The sequence below is a fragment of the Coffea arabica genome, chromosome 3e (genome assembly GCF_036785885.1).
Source record: "Coffea arabica cultivar ET-39 chromosome 3e, Coffea Arabica ET-39 HiFi, whole genome shotgun sequence".
In the NCBI taxonomy this organism is placed as follows: Eukaryota; Viridiplantae; Streptophyta; class Magnoliopsida; order Gentianales; family Rubiaceae; genus Coffea; species Coffea arabica.
In genome coordinates, this window is record NC_092315.1 from 9,310,703 (window position 1) to 9,337,219 (window position 26,517).

At 36.5% G+C, this 26,517-nt stretch overlaps 3 protein-coding genes across 3 annotated transcripts; 1 reads left to right on the plus strand and 2 right to left on the minus strand.

The window, feature by feature from the left end:
- Nucleotides 1–620: 620 nt before the first annotated feature.
- Nucleotides 621–4,704, plus strand: LOC113740191 (selenium-binding protein 1). The gene is made up of 8 exons (XM_027267721.2): nucleotides 621–807; nucleotides 915–1,111; nucleotides 1,942–2,137; nucleotides 2,758–2,985; nucleotides 3,255–3,486; nucleotides 3,647–3,754; nucleotides 3,840–4,112; nucleotides 4,298–4,704. The coding sequence occupies exons 2-8, from the start codon at nucleotides 970–972 to the stop codon at nucleotides 4,577–4,579; spliced, it is 1,461 nt and encodes a 486-aa protein (XP_027123522.1). The 5' UTR covers nucleotides 621–807; nucleotides 915–969; the 3' UTR covers nucleotides 4,580–4,704.
- A 408-nt stretch (nucleotides 4,705–5,112) lies between these two features.
- LOC113739434 (pentatricopeptide repeat-containing protein At4g14050, mitochondrial) lies at nucleotides 5,113–7,952 on the minus strand. Its single transcript, XM_027266647.2, has one exon. The coding sequence runs from the start codon at nucleotides 7,659–7,661 to the stop codon at nucleotides 5,826–5,828; it is 1,836 nt and encodes a 611-aa protein (XP_027122448.1). The 5' UTR covers nucleotides 7,662–7,952; the 3' UTR covers nucleotides 5,113–5,825.
- Nucleotides 7,953–9,309: 1,357 nt separating this feature from the next.
- On the minus strand, nucleotides 9,310–26,517 carry LOC140038961 (probable acyl-activating enzyme 16, chloroplastic). Its single transcript, XM_072084680.1, has 18 exons — nucleotides 25,948–26,517; nucleotides 24,483–24,674; nucleotides 23,194–23,308; nucleotides 21,466–21,553; nucleotides 19,590–19,798; nucleotides 17,188–17,306; nucleotides 15,777–15,926; nucleotides 15,537–15,604; nucleotides 14,856–14,961; nucleotides 13,902–14,060; nucleotides 13,716–13,769; nucleotides 13,553–13,633; nucleotides 12,845–13,003; nucleotides 11,732–11,891; nucleotides 10,620–10,699; nucleotides 10,369–10,514; nucleotides 9,740–9,797; nucleotides 9,310–9,638 (listed from the first exon to the last, which is right to left on the minus strand). Exons 1-18 carry the CDS (start codon nucleotides 26,113–26,115, stop codon nucleotides 9,546–9,548), a joined length of 2,205 nt encoding a protein of 734 aa, XP_071940781.1. The 5' UTR covers nucleotides 26,116–26,517; the 3' UTR covers nucleotides 9,310–9,545.

Here is a 26,517-nt window from a genome sequence, read left to right on the forward strand (position 1 = left end):
CTATATATCTTTATTGTATTGGAACAAAAGTAAAATTTACATTTTAAAAAATTCACACGTATGAAGAGATTATTTTAATTTTTAGTACAATTTAAACTAAGTACATGATGTATTAAAATATATTTTCTAAAAAAATTTCTTGACTTCCTTATAAATATCCATGAAATTATTCAAGGTGTCAATTACTCATCAAAATCCTTCTAAGTTATTGATTTTGACTAAATTTAATTTACTCATGTTCTTTACTATCCCACCACGACCTTGATATAAAGAAATATGGACAATTATTAGATCTCAATTTATTTTTTTAATCTACACATTTTGGTTTAAAATTTTATTTTATTTTAGTTTTTGGTTAAATGGTTATTAAGAGCAAGGGTAATGTTGCCAATTTGTGACTTTTTACAGGAATATTTAATCTTGTCAAAGTGATAGGGGAGGTAAGTGAGATTTTAAATACCTTAGGGGAGCTGAATGATATTGTGAGAAACCTTAGGGGAGATTTCTAAAATAATCCCTTGTATTTAACTTTGAAATCCTCAGCAAGATTTTCCTGGGATTACGTGATTTACGTCCATAAAAAATTGATACATCCCACCTGGACACCTAAGTCCGGCTACATGCACAGAGGGTATATTTCCGCTTAGACGGCTAAAATACATTATCTCCAGATATGGAACACAGCAGAACCAGACAAAAGACGTGCATGACTGACCAAATTAACTTCAATTAGTCCTCGTCCATCCACGCTGTTAACTACATGGTGATAACAACGTTTGTTCCTGTTCATATTCAAACGTGGCTTTGGTAAGCAATTGATTGCATCCCATGTAAAAATATCGTACCGCTAGTATTCTACTTCTAATAAATTGGGGTTGTAAAAGTTGGGATGTTCTTGATTTGCTTTGTTGTAGCTTTTGAGGAAGTAATAGGTGCGGAGGGAGGAAGAGAAACAGAGGAGGGATTGAGATGGCCGCTGCTGTTGCAACTGATGTAGTGACTAGAAATGGCCATAGCTGCTGCAGTGAAAAGGGTCCAGGTTATGCTAGCCCGCTTGAGGCCATGTCTGGTCCCAGAGAATGTCTTATTTATGTTACCTGTGTCTATACAGGTACTTGATCTCCTTTTCCCCTGACTTTGCTGTTTAATCAGTACTTTGATGACAGCAGTTTTTTTTTTTAAAAAAAAAAAAAAAATTGGATTTAAGACTTTGTTGAGAATAATAATTATGTCTTCTTTCGTTTTTTGGTTTTTAATATTGAGTGATTATTGATTTTGCTCCAATATGTTTGCCTGTTGGATAGAAAAGTTTGGTTGCGGTTAGTTTTGTTTATTGATGAGATTTTGGGGTCAATGGAATCATGCTGATCGAATCTTGAATCTGGACTTTTTACCTTTGAGTACCAAGAAGAAATTGAGCTACTGTAGAATGTTTGTGAATCTGTTGTTTGAATTGTTTTCTGGCCTCTAATTAAGCAATTTCTTACATGCCTTAATTCAGCATATATTGAGATAGCACAACGGCTTTCAGCAGTTTTATTGGACCATGTTTAAGGTTTTCCCCAGGAGTAGGGTAAGGTTTTGATGTGTCCAGTGTTTATTCAAACTAGCCGAAGCTGCGGAGAATGACCTTACAGAACAACCCTGTTAGAGCGGATATTTGCAGTTCTCTGATGAAAATTGTCCATATTCTGTTTGTTGGAGAACGGAATTGTCAATCTCCTGGGAAGAAGAATTTGTTTTCTGTATACATGATTCTACCCTATTAGTTGTTCCATGTCGGCTATTTTGTGTCAGGCATTGTTAGTTAATACTTCATGTGGGATGTTTATAGGTTTTATTTATTCCGACTTGTATGTGTGAGTTAAAGGGGTCTAATGGATCATATCAAAGCTTGCCAAGAAATCTTTCTGGAGCTTAGAGATTTCCATTCAATAACAGGAACAGGAAAGGAGAAGCCTGACTACTTGGCCACAGTCGATGTAGATCCAAGTTCACCAACTTACTCAAAAGTTATCCACAGGCTGCCTATGCCCTATGTGGGTGATGAACTACATCATTCAGGATGGAATGCCTGCAGCTCCTGCCATGGAGATCCGTCAGCTACTCGGAGATTTCTTGTCTTGCCTTCGTTAATGTAAGGGATAACATCTTTAAAAATGCTTTTCAAACGATCACTATCATAGTCCATTGATACGTAATCGAAGCTGAAAAAATACACTTGTCCTGCCTGTTGTCTAGAAATCACAGTTGGAACTTTGAAGGTGTTGAGAAGAACTGCTTTATCTTTTTCATGAGACTTCTCCTAAAGTGACATTGATGTTTTCAGCATGAAAACCATTTACATGAATGTTCTAAACTGGTAAATTCATAGTGATAAGAAACTTTAATGGGTCATAATCTTTTTTGGATAGCTATCAAGCAGAGTATCTGTTGAAGTTCATACATTTGGTCCATACGATATGGTTGATAGAGTTAAAAGATGTTATGCATAATCACCACATCTGCAAATATTGGTGACCTGAAGCTGACAGAGTTAAAATTGATATTCAATGTCTGAAAATAGTATCGAAGTGAAGCTGAAACTCTATATACTTTCTTTTTGCTGCATACAGCCATTTTCTTCTACATTTACTGCAAAATGCTCTTTTTTTCAATTTTACTTGCTATGAGTGATATCACCAAAAAAATTTTGTCAAGTTTTAACTCAATAGAAACTAGGTAATATCCCTATGCTTAGTTTGGGTACTCTTTCAGATCTGGACGCATATACGCTGTTGATACAAAGGAGGACCCAAAGGCTCCAGCTCTGCACAAGGTTGTTGAGCGTGAAGATATCATACAGAAGACTGGTTTAGCATTTCCGCACACTGCCCATTGTCTTGCTTCTGGTGATATCATGGTGTCATGTCTTGGAGATAAAGATGGAAATGCCAAAGGAAACGGCTTCCTTTTGCTTGACTCAGAATTCAATGTGAAAGGAAGGTATTGTCATTCGTACTCTATGAGCATACGAGTTGTCTATTTAGTTAACATGTTCACCCTAATCTTAAATTATAATTGCGATGCTAAAAAAAAAAGCACAAATCCAGTCCAGTATCTTGCTTAGTTGTCTTCCTCTCTCCATGTGATTCTACTTTACCTGTATGTTGGAGTTTCAAACTTTGACAACATGTTCTGCAACAAAAAAGTTAAGTTATTGGGAGTATGACAGAACATAATGAGACCACTATTTCTGCCTGTCCTTGTAATAGGTGGGACAAACCTGGACATAGCCCGCTTTATGGTTATGATTTCTGGTACCAGCCAAGGCACAAAACCATGATCAGCACTTCGTGGGGAGCCCCAGCCGCTTTTACCAAAGGTTTCAACCTCCAGCATGTTGCAGATGGCCTTTATGGACGGCATTTGCATGTCTATAGCTGGCCTGATTGTGAATTAAAACAGACATTGGATCTTGGCAACACAGGACTCATACCATTGGAGGTGAGATGACATCTTCCATCAGATATTTTGTTGTCAATGACTTGACTAGCAAAAGTCACATCATATTTAGGAATGTATCCTTGCATTATTCTTTTAATCGGTAAATAGATTTGTATAATTTATTGGTCATTGATTCTGGTAAAACTTTACTTTTTTACAGATTAGGTTCCTGCATGATCCATCCAAAGATACTGGCTTTGTTGGTTGTGCCTTGACCAGCAACATGGTACGATTTTTTAAAAACCCAGATGACACATGGAGCCATGAGGTATGCCCAAATATCTATTGCTTTGGCCAGTCAAGTGAGATGGTAAATAAATTCGCAATTGACTTATTGCTAAATGATCTTACAGGTATCAATATCAGTAAAATCAGTGAAGGTGCAGAATTGGATCCTTCCTGAAATGCCTGGTCTAATAACAGATTTTCTTATATCTCTTGATGATCGTTTCCTTTACTTGGCCAACTGGCTTCATGGTGATATACGCCAGTATAACATTGAGGACCCTAAAAGCCCTAAGCTTACTGGGCAAATATGGGTTGGAGGTTTGTTTCGAAAAGGTAGATCTGTAGTTGCTGAAGCTGAAGATGGGACAACATATCAAGTTGATGTCCCAGAAATCCAGGTAAATTTTGATCTGTAGCTTTAATTAGAATTTCTGGTGATGTGAGTTTGCTATTCAAGTTTCACACACTTTAGCCAATATAAGTGTCCATGTTACATCAGATTTTTTTTTTTAAATGTTTTACTTTTTGTTTCGTTTTTAGATGAAAAGATTGACTAAAATTCTTGATTTTGTTTGTTAAAAAGGGGAACCAACTGAGAGGAGGGCCTCAGATGATTCAGTTGAGTTTAGATGGAAAGCGGCTTTATGCAACCAACTCACTCTTCAGTGCTTGGGATCGCCAGTTTTACCCTGATCTTGTGGAGAAGGGAGGGCATATCATACAGATTGATGTTGACACAGAGAAAGGTGGTCTGACCATCAATCCCAACTTTTTTGTTGACTTTGGGGCTGAACCAGATGGTCCTTCCTTAGCACATGAGATGAGATATCCTGGGGGTGACTGCACTTCCGATATATGGATATGAGCATCATAAAACATTTCTTGTAAACTAAAAAGAATATTGCAGGCATGGGATGCAACATTATATGAATTTGATTATGTGCCTTAATTCAACAGAGATTATTGTAATGCAAACTATACTTTCACAAAGTTAGGTTCTGCTGTTTCATGCTTGATCGTACAAACTGCACAAACTAGTGAGTGTTTGGATAGCAAATTTTTTCAAATAATATTTCTTGCATCATAAATATATTTTTCAATTCATTTTTTTTATATTTTCAACCATTTTTTTTTATTTCAAATAATAAAAAGTGTTATAATAATTATTCAAATAATACTTTATCCAATAGTATTACAAACCATACCTGATTGTTTTGAAAGAGGAGTTTCAGGCGTATTTTCTTGACATGATTGCATATGATCAACAAAGCCGAGGAGTGATCTTGTGCAGACCCCAATGTTGGAATACAGTGAAGGTAATAACCACCGTTTCTCTTTACAGAGAAATCTGGATATTCAGCATCACTAATTGTGATGCACATAAAGGAAGCTAAGTGGTAGGTTTTGCAATTTTGCAGAGCTCCTTGAGTATGAGATGCGTTTTTCATTTTTGGATGTATGTTTACACTTTGTTGTTTCCCATCAAATAACCGTACAAGGACCTAGCACTCAATCGGATAGCCAAATGCAGCCATCAACACTGACGTCATAGAGAAATTACACATCACATTGATGCCTATGGCATCTCAGAATTCTGGAGTTTAAATAACCAGTTTCTTGAATCTTGCAAATGTATGTGCTGGAAAAAGGAACATATATCTCTTTCTTGGCTCATAACTATTTTCCTCCATGAACGGCACCTACTGCAACTCATTTACCCCGTTCTCTGTTATCATCTACTGCTGCATTGCTTGATGTTCATGTTAAGCAAGCAATGGGTCTCTTTTTGCAAATTTAGGCAGCTCCTTTAGTAGGGGATACATGTTTAGATTCTGGAGACTCCCGTCAAATCTGTGTACAAGGCCCAAGCACTTAATCAGACAGCCTAAAACAGCCATCAACCCTGACATCCTGGAGAATTTCATATCATGAAGCCTTGATCAAAGTGTTGCATTGCATCTCAGGATTCTGGATTATAAAGTTGGACAGTTTTTTGAATCTTGCGAGAGTATGGAGAAGAATCAAAAAACACTTCTTTCTTGGCTGTGACCATCTTCCTCCTATAATCTGAGCTATTATAACCCTACCACCTTCTCCTCCGTGATCAGTGATCACCAAAAGTCGCAACATGAACACTTCCCGTCTTTGAAATGATGGAACCGGGTGGAGTCCCTAACAACAATTTCCCTATTTGTTATGGAGCAAATAAACTTGAGCACATTATGACAATCTCCACAAACTCTCAGATTTTTTACTATGCGTATTACAGCCCCTGGAACAGAATTTAGCAGCCCATAAGCCACAGCCAATCTCTCACTATGCCAAAAGAGCTGTCTTTCTTTCTCTTGCTGCCCCATATCGTGCAAAACCAAACTAGTATCAGGCACATAACCTCTTCTCCGCATTTCCGCATCCATCTCTTTAAGCAGAGTAGAAATCTCATCTCTCATAGGATGCAATGACTCCCCAGCATAGAAAACAAGGCTTTCCTTTCCCAGGTCAATCCGACTGTAACCAGGCTCCTTTTTTGTGTCCATATGTGTCATTAACTTTCTCACCTTTGACACATTTTCCCAAATACCAGCTCCAGCATAAGCGTTAGACAGCAGTATACAAGTTGAAGGATCTTCTGGTCCTAAGCTCAGTAGACGATCAGCCACCCTAACACCCATTTTGATATTTCCATGCCGCTTACAAGCACATAATAAGGCTGCCCAGGCAGCCTCATCAGGCTGGAAAGGCATTGCTGTAAGGAGATCTTCTGCCTCATCAAGATGCCCTGATCGACTATATAGATCCAATAAGCACGTATAGTGATGCAGAGATGGAAGCAATCCATAATCCTTGACCATTGAGTTGAAAAGTCCACGACCTCTTTCTACCAATCCCACATGACTACAGGCATATATTAGTCCTACAAAAGTCACCTCATTTGGCTTCAGTCCAGCCATAATCATCTCATCATAAAGGACCAATGCTTCACCGGCTCGCCCATGCTGTGCCATACCGACTATAATTGAGGTCCAAGAAACCACATCCCTCTCCCACATGCTGTCAAAAATCTTCTTTGCAATGGACACATCACTGCATTTAGCATACATATCCACAAGCGCATTACTAACAAACATGCTACATTCATAACCAAGGGTCAAAACCAAGCAATGCACTTGCTTTCCAAGCTCCAATGCTGCTAAGCTAGCAGCAGCTCCAGTGATGCTTGACAGAACAAAGGGGTCCGTGATTTCAACCCCTTCTCTTCTCATTTCCACAAAAAGTTCAAATGCATCAACATAATGTCCTTTCTGCACCAATCCAGATATTAATGCCGTCCAAGCATACACATTCTTATCTTCCAAACTTTGAAACATTTGAACAGCTTCAAATTTCCTACCACTCCTAGAATACCCTGATATTACAGCAGTCCAAGAAAACAAATTTTTCGAACAAATTGAATCGAAAACAATACGAGCATTATCAGGAAATCCACATTTCGCATACATATCAACTAAAGACGACTTAACAACATCATCATGTGAATACGGTGATACTACAAATCGGGCATGCACTTGTTCGCCAAGCCTTACATTACTCAAGCTGGCACAAGCCTTGATCAGGGTCGAGAAAACAAAATGGTCAGGCTTTAGGTAATCCAGCCAGGACATCTTGGTAAACAGGCAAAGAGTTCGGTGGGGAAGGTCTGCTTGGTTATAAGCGGTTAAAATTGATGCCCAAGAGAACAAGTCTCTGTGAGGCATTTTCTCGAACACCTTCAAGGCATCTGGAACTAGGCCACATTTTCCATATAAATCTATCAGGACATTGGAAAAATGGGGTAAATAACAGTCTAGCCCGGTTTTGAGTATGTAGGCATGGATATTTTGGCCTTCTATAAGAGCTTGGAATTTTATGCATTGTTTCAGTTGGTGAAGGAGTTGAGAGTGGTGCATCAATGGCTGCTAGAACTGTACATTAAATTCCTCAGACTGTAGGCGGGAGATTCTCCAATCAAAAGGGATTTGAGCATTGTAATTGGTGGTTCTTTTCCGCTCAGGTGGACCGTGAATGTTTGAGGAAATTCGCAAGTCGGCATATGTGAAAGAAAGGCTTTGCCCGAGCCACGAGTGTAGGAAGGACTATGGCGTGGTTCTACTGAAAGAAGCATATATCACGCCTTTTGAAGCTATAGTGCGCTGAAATAGACACTTTTATTTCTTTTTTTTTTGCTCAATAGTATTCTATATTTATCCCGTACTGACTCGAATTCATCACTTACCAATTATAAATGAAGTGTATTATCAAATAGAGTACGCTTCGTTGCGAAATAGAGATTTGTCTTAATTTTTCTTGTGCTATTATACTTATTACTAAATAAAATTTAAATTGCATTTTAATTTATTTTCAAAAAAGGGTTTCCCTACATCTATTTAGAATTTCAAAGGTTCCAAAATAATACAGTGTGATGCTTGGAGGTTTCTCAAGCCTCTCATATGAAACCATTCTTTGACACAGCACACTTCGATAGAAGAAAGTATTGGCTATTTTATAACCATGATGCCAAAGTATGGTGGTTGCTCTCAAATGGAAATTTGGTGGTTTGAATTGCACTTTTTGAAGAGCTTTTAATAAAAATTATTAAATTTTTAAAATGTGTTATATGTGAGGTAAAATAAATGACTGATTTTTTTTTTTTTTTCCAAAAGTTAGCAATCCAAACAAGTCGTTCGGGTACTTGAACAAGTAAGATTCTTTAGTTAGATAAAATTCAGTTTGATAAAATGAAAAGTCAGTTCCTTTTGTGATTTTCATTAACTACAAACAGCTGTTTCAAATAGTATTAGGGGTGCAAAAGAAAATTCAAAGATTAAAAATAGATGATTTGATCAAAAAAGAAGAATGGGATGAACAAACTAAAATATGGAAGCGGTTTAGGCACCCACCTAATCAAGAAAATAGCGCTAGGGTAACGATTCTTATTTGTTATCAAGATTCAATTTACAAATTATAATCTTCTTTATTTGGAGGAAAGATAAGATAATGTAGCAAAATTAATAGATTGTAGACACTAGCACACTTTTAAACTTTTCTATTTGATGTTGAATTTCTTTAATGACATTTAAAATAAACTTTTTAAATTTTCTTATGTTTTGACCTTCTATATTTAAATCTTTTTGTGAAGCACCCGATTATCAATACGAGATATTTAACTTTTGCTGATTTTTTAGGAAATAGAAAAGGTGAAAGCAAAGGAATTATTCTTTTTGATATGTTTTGAATTTGTATTGTCTATTGGATCGTTGTGTACATCGTTCCTTAATTTACACGTGTGTTAGTTGCAATGTTATTTTGTCAAATATATTTCGTAGAAGCAATAAAAAAAACTTTTGTAAATAAAAATTAAGATAAATTCGGCTCTGATTATTACCGCGGGTCAAAGTTTGCCCTGTGAACCATAAGTCGTTTATAAGGATTCTTGCTGATCGTCTACCAACACAACCCTCCTCACATTGATAATAGGATTCGAACACCCGATCTTTTGTGAAGAAGTGGTCCGTACTTATCAATTGTGTGTTAGCACTGAAGCAATAACATATCACATAGATTAAACTTATAGGTTTCCATAACCTTGGAATTAACTGAGTTTTAAGGCTATAGCAGATGATATTACAATCCAAAATCATCTGTCTACAGTCTACAGAGTTGTCATTTTGGAATATCTAGCACTATCATTATAACACGAAATATGACTAGACTTTCACACTCAGAAAACGAATTCAAGTTCTGCGTACAGGTAAATGCAGACCAATGGTTCTTCCAACTCTATGGGTAGGATGTCACTTGTATATATTCTGTATTTGTTCCTGGTATTCAGCTACAACTTTGTCTCGCTTCACTTTCATGGTTGGAGTCATTAGACCAGCATCAATCTGGATTCAGAGAAAATTGTTCAAGAAACCATCACATCAATATCTAATCACCATTAGCATGACAAGAGAATGAAGGTCACTGAGCGGGTATGAGAATATACCGTAAATGGTTCATCAGCAATGATGATTGGTCCAACGTGAAATGGGCATTCGGATGTCCTAACAAGGGTAAAAGAAGTTAAAATCACAGTGCCACTAGTAATTATACCTCACATTTTCCTAATAGAGAAGGACGATTGGAATGCAGAAGATCAGCAAACAATGAACAGAGCCAAAGACTGGCATAAAGCAAGATGTTTGCACTTCTGTTAAATTGCTGATTAAAACTTCCAAAATGTTTATATGCATTGTCAGTCAGTACACAAGTCTCGACATTTACAGAAACTCAGGATGGCTGAAAAGTAGTAGTCATGAAAAAAAGCAGGCAAAGGCCCAGGATAAGTCAATGTGCAGGATGTGCCAAATGAAACAGAAACATGCATCAGAGGAACATTATCAACATGATGGCTTGACATGTCTAAACTATAGACCAGGATAAACCATGCTTGAGGTACAGGACTATGTAAAAATTGAAGAGATCTCCATCTGAGTTGGGTGATACTTCTTGCTAATAGTTATCATGTCCATTACTTGTTGCTTTACAACTAAATTCAGAGATAATAATTTCATATGCTTCCATATGCAGTACAACATGCTCAAATTAATGAAAGCACTAGCAATTATGGCATACCATCTCCGTAACTCTTCATATAACAAGCTAGTCATCTTATCCTTGCTGAGTTCAGAAGCATCAGAATCCAAGATAGACAACTTCTTAGCTGCCAAAATAACCTCTTCTTTGTTTGGCACGATAATAGCTCCTAGACGTCGTTGATCCTGTATATCATTGATACCATTCCATGCTTAAGAGGCATAAAACAAGTAGGAAGTACTTAGACAAGCTGGGTAATAGATAATATGGATGAATAACTAAGATGTAACCTGGCCAATGACAACAATTTGTTGAATTAGACTACTTCTCATTGCAGCTTCTTCAATCACTGATGGTTCAACATTTTCACCTATACATCAAAAGTAGTCGATCAGTAATAGATGATGTAAACGACTTACAACAAAACCAGATGCAGAGCTAGCACCCCTTTTCCACCCAATTGATTAATCCTTTGAGATTAATCCATATTTCTCCACCAAAAGATTGAAGCAAGGAGAGGGGTGTACTACAACTATGTGAAATATGGCCAACACAGTTACACAAAATTCCAAGGTAAAAGATTTTTCTTCTTAAATTCTTTACCGACACACATCCATATACACAAATGCACCCACAGCCACACCCACATGGAGAGAAAAAGAACGCTTATGCACTTTAACTACTTGTAGAACATAAAACTAGAATTTCAGATATACAAAAAAATCAACTAAATAAAGGCATCAGACCACATTATCTTGGTTGGCTTTGCACCCTTTTCCTTTTTCCACCAATATTTAGCTACATACTTTTTGTTGGCTAATACACCCTCAGGTTCTCTTTTAATTACTTTGTGTCCCTTAGTTTTGGTCTGCCTCTACCTTCAGGCTTTTTAATCAATAGTTTTACCATATTATCCAAGAAAGCATCAATCAACTTCTTTGAATATGTCAAAAGCATCCTAATTAACTTTATTTTAGTGTTTGTTGTAAAATTTATGCTGTTCTTCTGTAAAATGCTATCAGCACTTAGCATATCTGATTTTTTTTTAAAAAAAAAAAAATTTAACACAATCATATCTGCAGTTAAAAAGTTAAAGTTTTCTAATAGGCTTTTTTTTTTTAACTAGCGTTTTAAAACAATCAGCTAAAAATAACTGTCATTCTCCAAGGAATGCCTGGAGTTTTATATGCAGTTCTTTACATCTAAATGAACTTTCAAAAAGAAACTTTTATGTTGACCACAATCACCAGTTGTTGGAACACCAGGTTTCAAGAACTCTTGCAGATTTCTCACATAGCAAAGATGTTCAAGGCTGCTATTTTGCTAAGACACTTTGCTAAAGTCTTGCTTACTTTCCTTCGTCTTATCCTGTTGTTGCATGTTTACACAGTAACAAAGTTACCTGTTGAAAGCACTATAGTGTCCTTTGCACGCCCCTCAAGAACTATAACACCTCCAGATTGACGACTTGCCCCCAAAGAATGATGAGGTGCTATCCATCCAATGTCACCAGTATTAAGCCACCCATTCTCATCTATGGCTTGCTTTGTCGCGGTGGAATTCTGGTTAAATTGAAATTAGAGAAACATTGATAATCAACAACAAAACAAGGATACCTTAGTCTGAACTAGTAATTGCTATGTAGCAAATAATGCGGAAAGAAGACTGAAAAGACAGTTAATGCAAATTTCTATTTGGTCAGATAAGAGAGATAAACTTCACATATATCAAGCTTAATTAATGATCTGTGTGCAGTTTCATACAGTCCATCCTTCAATCTATAGCCCCGTCTTTGTTTCCAGTTACCACAACGGCAACAAAATGAAAAGTACATAGAAGGTAAACTCTCAGGGTTATCCATCTCACACACACAGTCTTTAACGAAGCAGAAATTTACCAATACAAATCTTATAGAAGGACAAGATTGATGACTTGAACTCCAGGGTAATCAGCATTAACTGAATGAAACCATTATAAATTGAAAATAGAGATATAATTGGTTTCCACATAAAGAGGACTGGGCAAATTGAAAGATGTAGAAGACACGGCAATTTAAATTGGTTCACTGCCATAATGAACATCAGTTCAGGCGCCCAAGAGCATAAAGTCACATGTTGTTTCCATCAAATAAAACTACAACTGCTTTCTTTCATTTGAATCAATTACATCTTCATGATAGCTACAGACAAAGAAAAAATATGAGCAGAGAATGTCTCCAATTGACTTCACTAGAAGCTGAGTATGTAGTTGTATGTACAATAGCATTGTATTCTGTAGAAAAATAACTCATTGGTGTAAATACAAATATAGTGAGTTTTCTGAAAAACTCAGAATCTTACTTTTATTATATATTTGAGGAACACATTCAGCAAACAAAATTCTTAGTATGATAAAATAGAGTAGCTTAGTCACTATAAAAGATGCAAGAAGAGGCAATGGACGTTTCACTTTTAACTAGAAAAAGCTTGAACAATCCATCTGTTTTTGCAAGAAACTGTAGAAGTTAACATTTTACCTTGTAGTAACCCTTCATCACTTGTGGCCCCCTGACTTTGACAATGCCACTCGAACCTTTGACAATGCCACTCGAACCTGCCGGAAGAATTTCATCTGTTTCAGCATCCACAACCTTAACCTCTGTATGTTGGATAGGACGTCCAATTGAACCAAGAACCTTCAAAGATTAAATCTGTTCTATTATCAAGTAAAGCGCCCTAGGATAAAGTAGATACAGATGGCACCAGAAGTCATGAAGAATATAAATGCTGTGTATGTAACTTGGTCTAACTTTTTTTATTTGTAAGAATTTCACATGATAAGAAAAGGATCATTGAGCTACTTCATGTTGCCAAGGGATACAACTCAAAATTTCTGACTAAAATTGCAAATTGCAGTACTAATGAGCTTTTTGTGACTGAATTACCCTTATCAACATGTTTTACAGCATTTGCAGAAGGTGGCAACTACAGTGCAGCAATAAGCTGAAGAATGCCGTGGCCATCAATATGCCACCTTCTATAGTTAAAAAATCATGTAAAAAGTCTGCCAAACATCTCATATTTGGCAACTGTTGTAAAGTAGTATTTAAGAAACTCAAAGCAGCAAAACATCCAATATATGTCTATGTTCATCAAATTAACAAATTAATACAAACTTAATGTGCTTATGTGTCTAAATTATAACACAAATCTGGTAATCCATAAGCAGGGGTTACATCTCTTACATTGCAATCAGGATATCGAGCAGCAACGACTGGAGATGACTCTGTTAAGCCATACCCATTTTGGACTTTGACATCAATTGCCTGCAGGTATTTAAACCGGATTGACAAAAGCCACCACTAAAGTTACCCACATTGGTTAGCAAAGAATGAAAAAGGACACAACCTCGAAAAATTTGTCAATGTGAGAAGGCAAACTACCACCTCCGCTTATGCCAGCCTGAATCATCATCAAATGAAAATATTGGATTACTATTTCCATTATTGCCAGCTTGCCAACTAGTGCAGAAGTTCAAAACATTAAAAGAAAGGCGAAATGTATTTCAACTTGATATCCATTGCCATACACAACCTTTGAAATTCCAATTGCAGCATGGATTTTGCTATAAACAATTTTCCTAGCCAACATATGTAGTGGCAGCAATATTGCAGCAATAATTCTTGCGTATACCCAGTCCAACACAGCAACTATGTAGGATGGTTCTTCTGGAGATCTTGTTAAACATTTTCCCTTCAAGGATAAAAGTTAGGTTTGTTTCAGTAATCATCAAGTATACCTGCATGCAAAAATATTAGGCAGGACTTGTGCAAATGGTTATAATGGAGTTTTTGGATAAAATATGCAATTCTGGATAACAACAGTACAAGACATAATTATAATGCAGCAGGGGGTATATTTAGTAGGATCAAGCTAATGGGTTTCTACGTGGAAGTCATGCAAATCTTAGAAACTTCTCACATGAGTGAACTCCATTCAGAGATTGATACTCAAAGCATATCTGTTTCACAACAAAGCTAAGAGGCGGTGTCAGGATCATCCAACAGAGTAATAAGAAATAGCCAATGCATCCTGGTTCCAACGAATAAGCAGTGACACTGAAGATTAAAGCTCAAATTCTGAAAGGATCAGGACATATATTGCAGCAAATTTCTGAAGCTTGTTTCCTTTGACAAAAGACAATCACATGAAGACAAAAAAGAAGAAAGAAAAAGCAAAGAAAGAACAAACTACCCCAGGAAATTATAAAAGTACATGCCTCTTAGACAATAATTCTCACTATCTGCTAAACTGAAGGATGGCACCTTCTAGCTTACTTCTAAGGGCATTTGCTACAATGTAATGGGAACTTAGTTAATAGAATATAGGACAAGATGCCAAAAACTTATGGAGATGATGAATTCTCAGAGGCATCTAATCAATGGAAATGAGCTTTGATCTCCTCAAAAGCAAAAGCAGAAGCAAAATATAACAAACATAGCCCAACTTCAGAATGTTCTGCTTATATGAAAGATGCTTGAGCTTAACCTCATAAACTCTTTTGGCCTCCATGTATGCCATACTAGTCCTTAAGAACAGAAGTGCAACAAACTTCCGAACTGCAGAGCTCGTAGCAAATTGCTTCTGAATTCCACTGTAAAACAGATACCAATAGTGATAATACAGGAAGAGGCAGATGGTTCAACAGGCAGGAGAGTTTAGATAACATGAAACCTATAAGCTTGAGATGTTCAAAAAGTCAATCAGCTATGGAACTATGAATGCACGACAACCAAAGCACCGGCAAATCAACTCCATATAATGGGTTGTCAAAATGAACATTATCAAAACATTTCGATGAAAGCAACCCAAGTTTAGATTCTCAATCTCAAATATTAACTATAGCAAAGCAAAATGAGAGCCATTGTAATGGAATATTGCACAACTAATCCCCAACATATACTACAGAATTTTTTCCCCAAAACCGATGAAAATCTTATGCCTAACAATAAGTAGGCCTCAAATAAAATAAGGCATTTGCCAAAATGAAATAATTAAAACCACCCAAATATTCTCTTTAAGGTAGAAAATTTATCACCTATGCTATTCTTAGATATAGTTTCCATCTTTTTTTTTCTTACTCAAATATCCCGTTTCTGAGTGATTGTCTTCAGTTCTTGAAATTATTTTGCATTATGGAATGTACAAATTACTGGTTGTGTGAATCACCTGTATAGTGTCTCGTAAATTAAAGGCACAGATATTAGATAATGAGGCTGATAGCGCCGCAAGTCATCCTAAAATAGAAATAACTCAATTGGTTAGAAGGCAGACTTACAAAAGGATTGCTTTAATTAATTTGCTCACGCAAAGTCAGGGAAAAATCACAATTATTGTTTTGTAATGCTCCAATCAAGTACATTTCTTGTTATTAAATTATGTATAAGATGAAAAACCAAGAACACGCACCTTCAAGTTTTTAACCGTTGTATATACTTGCTCAATCCCATATGTGAATATGAAATACTCGCAACTGCGTTCATATACATGCCATGGTGGAAGGATGCTTAGAAATCTATCACCAGGTACAGCAGGGACAATATCCCATAAATTTGTAATCTAAACACAGGAGAATTCAGAAACAGAATTAGTACCGCAACTTGAAGACACGAGATTTAAATGACAAAGATATTTTTCATCCCACATCAAGAAGTCCAAACTTGCAGTCAACTCATGTAAGCTATTATCTTATTCAACAATTTTGTCTCCTGGCACTCGTGTTTACATCAAGAAGTCGGGGATTAGCTTTCCACAGGCTTCCTAAAGGTGAAAAAAAGGGGCCAAAGAAGAAGAAGAAGAAGAAGTAGGCTGGTCCATTACAATAATCAGGCCGCAAAAAAATATCTCAAAGAATACATAATTATTTGGGTAAAAGCCCGATTCTGTGACTTGGTTCAGTGCATTTCTAGAGTAGATCCATTACACACCACATCAACAAGTCATGTTTTGAAACTTCATCCACAGTAAGTTTGATATATCTCCATTTCTAGCATAGACTATTAGGGCATTGCATCTATCCCTCAGCTTACAATTCAGCAAATTTCTCCTTTGACCTCTTAGAATATATCCTAAGTCGAATTTGAGGTAGTGTAATGTGTAGCTCTTCTTTATTATCTAAGGAATGCAGCTATTTCGACTTTTATCTTTCTGTACTTAATAACTTCTATCTGTTAACATCAAAATATATGCTCTACTGAAGCTTTGAACTTGTAGTCTACCACAGTACTTGGTGGACAAAGGCAGCTCTAGATGGCTCAATATATGAAATATACATGACATGAGGCAATCAGCAATGACAATAAAAACAGCAACTACAACAATAATTAAACTACAGACATTACTTAAAAAGTTTTAAAAAAAAAAGAAATGCAAAAACAACCACAGTAGTCTACCTTACTTAAGACAAAATCTGCACTCAATAAGTTGGGAGGATCCAACAATTTGAAGCAATTACAGAAGTTAGGACACTGAGCAATATAGGAAATCAACTCCATAGTGGAAGATTTAGTCTGATAATAGACCAAAGAAAAGGAATCGCCAGCAATTTTGCGTCAGTTGAAATTAACCTAAGTTAATTTTGCTGTCAATAGTAAGAACAAACAAGGACATGTAGTCTATATCTGCTATCAGACATACACTACTCCGTGTGTTAAGAACTCTCGGCTCAACAGCTGTGCACTAGTCGGTAACTTATATTGACCTTCTCTGGCTTTACATCAATTACAGAAGCTTATATTAATATCAACATATTATATTGGCTTTCTCTCAAATTCTAAAGATTGGCACTAGAAAAAGGCAGTAAAAAGTGCGAAGTTCGGACCTGGTGCAGGATATTCTTATGTGTAAGCATGATTCCTTTTGGATTGCCAGTGGTTCCACTTGTATAGATGAGTGTAGCTACATCGTCAGAGCTGATGGCTTCATATGCATATTGTTGCCCTGACATGAAAAGGCAGTTAAGACTGTTATGCCACATGCCTTGGTTGCCACACTTTTTGAGAACCCAACACTAAAAGGAAAGAGAACTGCAGTTTAAGTTAAAAAAAAATAAGTAAACATATGGCAACTGAACCTCACATAATGAAGAGAAAAGTCGTCATTGAACAGGATAAGCAGGCATTCTAAGAATGATTCACAAATAAGGGGTCATATATTGTTGCAAAAACGTAGTAAAGTGGCAACTATTTGTTCTATTCATTTCATAGAAGAGCAAGCTTTTAGAAAAATATTACCAACAGACAGTCCAACCTACCCACCAGCACATTACGACAAAACATGATTGTTTTACAAGATTCACAACTTACACTGTAAGGACATTGATTATGCAATAGTATTCTCCTAATTCTTGTTACTGTTGACTTAAGAGTTCAATAGTCTCATTGGCATCAAACTCGGGTAAGGATTTTTTGATAACATTTTCAGTTGAAATCTGATAGAAACATCAGCTAAGTTTTAACAACAAAGCATATATACCTCTGTCACTGACTATTAGAGCCAATGTTGTTCCTCTATACTTAAAATGGCTAATATATAATATGGAGTTACAAAATCCCTGTGTTATGTATTAATTCGTCCATCCCATGAGAAGTGTCATGCATTTTTTTTTTACCAGTCCCAGAATTTTTCTCACATACCATAGCTGGTAAATCACTGTCAGCATTTTCCAACTACTAGCCTCTCATATTTCCCATGTATTTCTCACAATTATGGCCCCATAGCAATTTGGATGAAATCTCCAAAGATGCCCTCTTTGCCCTTGCAATACAAGCAGGCTAGTTTTTTGCCAGATGTGTTCCCACGCGTAAGTTTGCTTGAGGTCTTTAAGGAATCAGTTGGTTCCACATCTTGTTTGAACATGTCAGGCAATTCAAAAAATGGTTGGTCTCGCAAAGGGTTAATTTGGAAGTGTAAAACCATCTAATCAACATCTTTACATTGTCACTAATAAGTTCGAATGTCGGAATGCAACAGAAGCTCCGGAAAAGAGGGACTAACAAGCATGACCAATGCCACATCCAGTTGCATGTGAGTGCCACAAATCACATTCTCTAACAGAACTCTTGAGCATAGTGTCTTATGGTCAATTAGTACTAATTTTCCATTATAATCAACTATAGTGAAAATGAATGGTTGAAATATTACAATCCCCATTGAAATGCATCCTTCAAAAATTAAAGGAAAAAATGAGTCCCTTAAATGCTTGGTAACTCCTTCATTGTAAATAAATGTCGAAACCACAATAAATAATCACATTGAAAAATTAGATTCAAAGATATAAAAATCACAATCACAAAAGATCTTTGTGGTATAACTGAGATATAGAGATGTTAGCCGTACTGTGTGTTAACTATCATCATAAAATTAGACCAGCAATGAAATGCTTAGTGAACTCTAAGCTTCAACGCTTAAAGTAAGAGAAACAGAATATTGCCTATCAACAAATTGGATTTTTTTTTTGCCGCAACAATAACATTCCTATAATCTAATCTATCCTATTCTATAGGGCGGGGAAGCTTAAAGAGGCTGTATAAGGGGCTAGCAGGTATAACAACCCGACTAAACCAAAGGGGTACTCTAGCACCTCCTTTGGATTTTTTTCGCTGCAAGTGGGATTCAAACTCCCGACCTACAGCCCAAAGAGGGACTTAATCCCTTTTTGGTAGCCATTGAGCCAAAGCTTGGTGGTTACAAATTGGATAAAGTAAGCAAAACTTACTAAAAATGGGAGGGAAATGATGAAACTTCTAATTTCCAGATTGATATCACTTTTAATTTGTAGATGCAAACATCCAATGGATCAAATACAAAGTTACCTTGTGACATAAAGCTACTGGATGAGATTCACCATAAAGGAAGAAATACACACTTAGTGTTACCACTAATATACTATTCTATTTTTGATTATATGATTCAAACTTGAGAACTCCGAGGTCCAAATAGAGAAACCCCACTAAAGCGCTAAGGTTTCTATAGTTGGTGTACAATTCATATCTATCAATCTATACATGCACACTGGTTAAGGACCTATGGAAAATTAAATCCTATTATTCTTGGTTACAAAAGTTCTTTGATTGATTGAATGATGCATTGGGGCCCATTACAAGTAGGAAGATAAAGTGACAACAACATGTTCATATATGTGCTACACATTATTAGTGAGAATGAATATGGAAATAATTGTTGTCAAATTAGTATTCATTTTGCCAATATCGATGAACTTACTAGCATCTTGGGAGCTAAGCAAAGCCCTACGACTCTCATGGCCCAAATCAATGATCTCTTGGTAACAATAAACTGGCAATCCCTCTACTTCACTTGACAAGCTTGATTTGTCTCCCCAAAGGAGAATCACAAATTGTAAGGTGGCCTGGGAACTGAAAGCATCCGCAATTCTATTGTACATTTCAGGATTATCAACCACAAGCGCAACACTGCAGTAATTGTAACAAGCAAATAAGTATTTATAGTTTGAGGAGGATGATAAATGTGAAACAATAAAATATGATGATCACAAATAGGTTTACGACAAACAAGGCATGCCAAGCAGCAATCATACAGAGAGAATTGAGCTTGCTTACTCCAAAAAGAGCAAAGAAACAGCAGCCTACAAACTACTGAACTCCAAGCACAAGATTTCTCAAAATTTTAATATCAAAAGTTGACTTCAGGCTATCTTAATACACACTGACATTTGTTGCCCTTCCTCTTCGAAGTTGTAGTTGAACATGCAATTCTTAAACATTTTTATTTTTCCTCCTGTTTTAGCAAATTTTTCCTTCCAAGCTAACATATTATACTTAAGCAGATAAAATCAGATCCTAAACTTCTTCCCTTAATAGCTAACACTATTAGTCGCATGACCAGTATACAAACAGACAGAATGAAATATATAAGCAGTTCGTAAACCTTAAACTTAACAGCAATAATCCCCCTTTTCCTGCAAACACATATCATCACCATTTCAGGTTTCAGCTCTTAGTTGACATAAACAGTAAGAAGCATTTGATGTCTGAGTCCATGCACACCTTTCCTTGAATATCTATAACAAAGACATATGCCATGGATTTCTGTCAACCCTCTTTTGTGTCAAGGGAAAACAAAAACTTCGTTTTTTTGGATATCAACTCAATACTATTCAGGTCAAAAGCTAAGAGGAAACTGCTTCCTATCAAGTTAAATTTCCGCCCACCCTAACTGCGCCACCCAGAAACAAAAAATTAACAATCCAAATACTTCCAACAAAGCCAAAAACACCAAAATTGAAAAGATCTTGAAAAGTTCTGGTATATGTTTTAAGAGCATTACATAACTTATCTTAAAAAATTACTTTTTCTCATAGGAGTGATCCTCAGTCTAGCTGCATATGCAAATTAACTAAACTTAAAATAATGGTTGAAAACCCAAGCAAAAATCTCGCTTTGGGCTTAGAAGGCCTCACGCGCATGCCTGATAGCTTTCCTCATGTACTAATTTCAAGTGCAATTCAGTATCAACATGCAACATTCCCTGTTTCATATGTGACTTCACATTGAAGAGGATTAGTTTGCATATGTATATTCTGAAATCTCATCTTATAGTCAATACAGATCCTTGGCAGAGCAACCTAAAGGGTACTCAACAAGTTGGCATCAAACAAGGAGTTCCATTTCACACTACAATAGTCCGCTGCATCAAGTAAGAAAATTGCATTTCCTAAGAATGTTGCAGGATTCTAAGTCACTTTCTAATGAAATCATGTGTCATATCTGGCTCCCATGTCTTGGAAACACTCCATGGCATTTAGATAATTTTATATTATCCACAATATATTGCCTGATGATGAAGGGGAACTTGATGTATTCTTACTTTAAGCATCTTAATGGGAAACAAAAAACAATTAATGAAACAGAAGATAACATCCTGATGGTACTTCAAAGGGGATGTTCTTAAAGATTTATCATGATATAACCATGCCATTATCCAAAGTTACCAACTAAACAAACTTCCAACGTGCTTTTGACTTCAATAAATTTGATAAATGAGCAAGATATCAATTTTAGTGCATAGAGTAATAAAACAAGGAGATTTATAGAGATAAACAAATGAACTTTCCCCTAACCTGTCAGAATGGCTGTATATCTGGAAAAGTTCATCAACTGAAGATCTTGAACCTCTCACCACATTGACTGCTCCAGTAGCCATAATACCTAGAGGCAACTTGAATCATGACAGTATGAGTAATCAGATAACTGATATTATAGGTCCCACCATGGGCAACTTTCACATAACTTACAACCTACAGATCAAGAAATTAATGAGACTGCAAGAGCTATTCTGAAAGACACTGCTACTTTTGAAAGAATTACTCACTCATCAAGTATCCTTCAGTATACAATCTAATTCTCCAAAAGTATGCCATACAAAGATGCTGATATGCATAACAATGGTCAAGGTAGTTAAAGAACCAGAAGGTTGATGCAGAATTGTCAATTGAATTTGGGCCTTCTTGTTTTCTCCATTTTAAAGCTTCTTAGACAAACAGCAATTCTCAAGAGTTGTTTAAAAGTCTAGTTTCATCCTTATTTTTCCAAAGACAAAAACAGTTATGAAGCAGCCCCTTCACAGGAGCTATCAGAAAACAGGCCTCCTTTTCAGTTTGAAGTAAGCAGCTTTGGAATTATCTTATTTGAAGTAACAAGTACCAGATTCTGTGTACAGCAATAAAAGAGAAGGGGGGTATCTACTAAAAAATGAGAGGGGGGGGGGGGGGAGGGAGGTTATCTACTTAAAAGAGGGGGGTTATCTACTCAAAAAATATGGTTTTAATAGTGGTCCACAAGTATAGGAAGCTGACTTCAGTTATCTAAATTTCTTCTGCCCTTCACCAAAATCCATCTAACTCCCACTATGCTTCCTCAACCTTTGGATCATGCTCCTGAACGTCACAGTGCTAGGAGACTTTAACGTCCAAGCACCACCAGCAGTGACTTTGCCATGCTGTTTGCATCCCTAAATTCCAACATACTTTCTTTTTACAGCTCGCTTGTAGCACCAAAATGGTTGTCAGATTTCCCAACGATATTCATATTCTTGTTTCTCTTATCATGTTAAAGAGCTTGGAAAGTTCACTGAGGCAGAAGGATGGAGCCATAAAAACCCCCGTCTTCCGGAGGCAATATTTGAGTAAATAACCCAAAAAAGGACAGGTTTTGCAGATATATTTTAGGAGACAGTTCATGCCCAGGATTCTCCCAATTGAATTTTGCGAGTTGAGATCAAAACTTACAGAAACTATAAAGTGGTAGGTCCAATGGATGACAGTACGTACCATAGCCATATACAGCTTAGCGGTACACTTTCTGGTTTAGTGTTTTAATGCCTACGTTCTCTCATGCCATTTCTACTGGCAAATGCTGAGGCTCCTGATCCCAGAAGGAAACTCCTTTCCTTGGGGAACATGGACTGACAGACCACTCAATTATTGACATTTCATTAACTTTACTAGTAACCCTCAACTGTATTTGATAGATAACTAAGTGCTAGTCCTTCTGTTCACTTTCGGAATTCCTCAAGTGAAAACTTTCCTCAGCTACATGTGGAGTTGAATTGGCTGCCCAAAAGGACAAGGAAACTGCTGTCACTATGTTCTGAGATGTATAGTTTGGAAAAGACAAACACGTGTTTGTAAGAGAAAGACAAGACAGAGTCATAATTAATTCTTCTTCATAGTTCAGTATGGAATGCACCTACCGCCTCATTGTCAAACCTTTACGTTGACACTAAATATAATCTAAAACATAAGCAGTCACCTTCCAGGCACTTTAGCTAGAAATTAGTTGCTCAATACCTTGATCTGCGACAAGCCAACGGCATGAATTATCAGCAAAGAGTGCCATCTTTTCACCTGGCTTCACTCCAATGACTCTAAGGCCTTCAGAGAAGTTTAAGATTTCCTGCTCCAGCTGCAATTTCGACAAATTTGAACTGTATCAAGCTGAAGTCATCCAGAGCCATAGAAAATCAACTCTCCTACAGTGGACTTGCAAAATACGCACATTCAACAACTGGTTAACTTCATTAGTTTGTTATATGTTATAAGAAAACAACTCTGTTCTTTTTTTCCTCTCTGTATACATAAATAATACTCTTGTTCTACTTCTTTGGAAAAAAAAAACTTTAAGTGTGCACCATAATTATTATAGTATTAAAATTGAAATGAAATCTCATGTTCCATAACACATTTTTTTAAAATTAGTCATCTTTCCCTCACTTTCCCCCTACAATTTCTTTTACTTCTCCTTTTCTCTCTCTTCTTTCTCCCTTTTTTGTCCTCTGTCTATACCTGCAAAAATTTGATGCTGCAGCAGAGAATCATGCACATAAACCAGTCTTGACCACAACACCAACAAGGAATCCTCTATATTCTACTCATTAAGGAATGGCAACAGCCACACAAGTCCAAGTGCCTCACTTTCAGGCCAAGTCTAAGCGAAATTCATATTGGAACTTGTTCAGGTCACACAACAGATTAAGCCAAAGCTCCAGTTTCGCATTCAAGGAGCTCTTTAAATAAAAACGGTCTTGTGGCTTAAATACGAGTCACCAGCAATCCAATTTTTAAAATTCAAATAAAACTCTTGAGGCTTTTATGCATATCTTGTCGAAACTTGTGGATCTTGACTTCTCCAAGTGATTTATTGCTAATTATATGTTCACAGTATGTATTGCGCTAGTATTTTTGGACTCAGATAACACTGACAGAGAGAGAGAGAGAGATGCAGGTGCTTTGGATCTTCTGATTCAGGAATTGCAGTGTAGTTAAAGGGTAATTTTTTCATGGAGAAGAATTGATGCCTTGGTAGAAAGTAAGTGTAAAGCACATTATGCATCTTTGTCTTATTTAGTGTAGCCACAATAGGAAGATCACTGGTTAGCTTAAACAGTCATTTACATGCCAGGTTCTTTTAGACACTTATTTCAAGCTAATTTATTCCCAATACTGCAAGAACTTAATCCACAATTGCTCTAAATAACCATGTACTTTTCAGTTAAGCACAAAGGTCAAAAGACCTTAGTATAATCATAGATGTGAAAAAGCATAAAAATGTCGAACAGTGAGATGTAAGAATGATAGACCTGTTTATAAGTCATATTTGTAGTAGGGTCATGATAGGGGTCCACTAATGCTATACGATCACCAAATTTTTCTGCTGAGGTCCGCCAAATGTCAGGAACAGCTTTCCACTCAGTAGATGACACCACACCATTCCCACAAAGCAGCACACTTTCAAGAAAAGGCGAACACTTTCTGATATGCATTTCTGTAGTCTGTAAGTAAACACAAAGGAATAAGAATATTACAAAGTAATAAACTCATTATGAAGATTGCAACATCGATCTGAGAGAGAAGACAATACAAAGAAATTCTGACTGATATCTCTCATTGCATCCACGAGAAAATCCAAAATACAAATCAGGTCAATTCCTTTCAAGCTTCCACAAGTTGAAATTGAAACTAGAACTGGGGTCCAAGTAATACTAAAATTATACAATTCATAGAGTACAAAGACATTGAGTAACAGACAACACACAAAACAGAGAAAGAAAAGAGAAAATGGAAAACACTTAGAACATGGAAGATATCGAATATTGCTTGTACCATTGTTCCAGTTCTGCACTTTCTTTGTTGCTGATGCTAGATTTCTCTCTAGAATACATACAAATTTTCTTGTACATACAACCTCAATACCAAGATGTATACAATCACCTAGATATCCCAAATGAATAAGAATGCTTGGAAGACATTCTGTCCAAAGAGAGGTTGGTAGAGAATTCTAAAGCCAGAGCACAACGTAACAGACATTTTGAGTACATAAAGCCAGAAACCAGAATCTCCCCAAAAAGTGTTTATTGTACTGCTGCTCTTAAACTGACGTTAGGGGTGCTATGATTAATGAGCAACTGATGAAATCCCAAATTAATTCATTGATTAAACTCATATACTCAGCACATCATCAACATTAAAGCACTTAGAGCTGATCTTTGATCATCAGAGTGTCATCAACCTAAACACATCACCTCCAAACAAATGAGATGGGCAAAGTCAAAAACAGTTGCTGGAAGTTCAACGTGGTACCCCGTACCGATGCCAATCATATATTGAGGCTAAGCTACTGCAGTTCAATAACTTCAGGGTAATTATACGCATTAGATTAGTCAAATGAAAGGCAGTCTAAAACTACCAATCCCCACTGAATAACGCCATTTTACATGGAAATACAATATCATACACAAGGAATACAAGAATTACCCAGCCTCAATGAAAAGCACCAAAAACACTACAATTTACTCAAAAGGGCAGTTAAAAATCATACTGAATTCATCAGATAACAACTAAAGTTTCAAGCTTTAAGCAATCATACACAAATCACAACCCAAAAATGAGAGAACAATCTTAAATTGAATTCAAACAATAAAAGCATTATCAAAATCATCTAAGAAAAGAGATCAAAATTCAGGATTCATTGGATGGATAAGCCACAAAAAAAAAAAGCATAATTAGAACAAAATTTCGAAAGGGTTGCTCTGCCCAAGAAAATACCGTAGACTCGCAGTAAACTCGCAGCATCCGTTTCCTAAAATCCCTGAAAGAGCAACATCTTCTACTTAGCACCTTAGAATTGACAAATCTATGGTTTCCTAGCAAACACTGCACTGCATATCTTCCATCACAAGAGCCCGAAACAAAATTTGACGTCAAGTTCATCATAAAAATCTGTTCTTGATGATTGATTCAAGAAAGAAGATCAATATGCTAGTCAATGTATTAACAAGCAAACGAGGACTACAGGGAAGGGAACGATCAAGAAAGAGAGCGATAAATGCAAGAAAGATGGAGAAATTTTGGTGGGTTTTGCGAGAAATGAGAATGGGATTAATCTTTAATGGAGCATTGTAGAATCCGGAAGAAGAGTGATTCAGTGATGATGTCCAATAACTGTGGGACTTTGGACAGGAAAGTGGACTTCACATACTGCTTTTTTTTTTTTTTTTTTGTCGACAGAGTGGGGTGTCCGGGTCAAGTCCGTAAAGGCGGCCCGACTAATCCCCAGGTCCGATCCAACGCCCCAACCAGACCTAGCACGTTAAATGCACGGTGAACTGATGTTGC

Coding starts and splice junctions, on each gene's coding strand:
- LOC113740191 (XM_027267721.2), top strand. CDS start 970: ATGGCCGCTGCTGTTGCAACTGATGTAGTGACTAGAAATGGCCATAGC. Junction 1,112..1,941: donor TGTTACCTGTGTCTATACAG/GTACTTGATCTC, acceptor ATTCAATAACAG/GAACAGGAAAGGAGAAGCCT. Junction 4,113..4,297: donor TTGATGTCCCAGAAATCCAG/GTAAATTTTGAT, acceptor TTTGTTAAAAAG/GGGAACCAACTGAGAGGAGG.
- LOC113739434 (XM_027266647.2), bottom strand. CDS start 7,661: ATGCACCACTCTCAACTCCTTCACCAACTGAAACAATGCATAAAATTC.
- LOC140038961 (XM_072084680.1), bottom strand. CDS start 26,115: ATGATGAACTTGACGTCAAATTTTGTTTCGGGCTCTTGTGATGGAAGA. Junction 23,309..24,482: donor CAAATATGACTTATAAACAG/GTCTATCATTCT, acceptor TCGAAATTGCAG/CTGGAGCAGGAAATCTTAAA. Junction 17,307..19,589: donor GCTTAGCTCCCAAGATGCTA/GTAAGTTCATCG, acceptor TTTTCATGTCAG/GGCAACAATATGCATATGAA.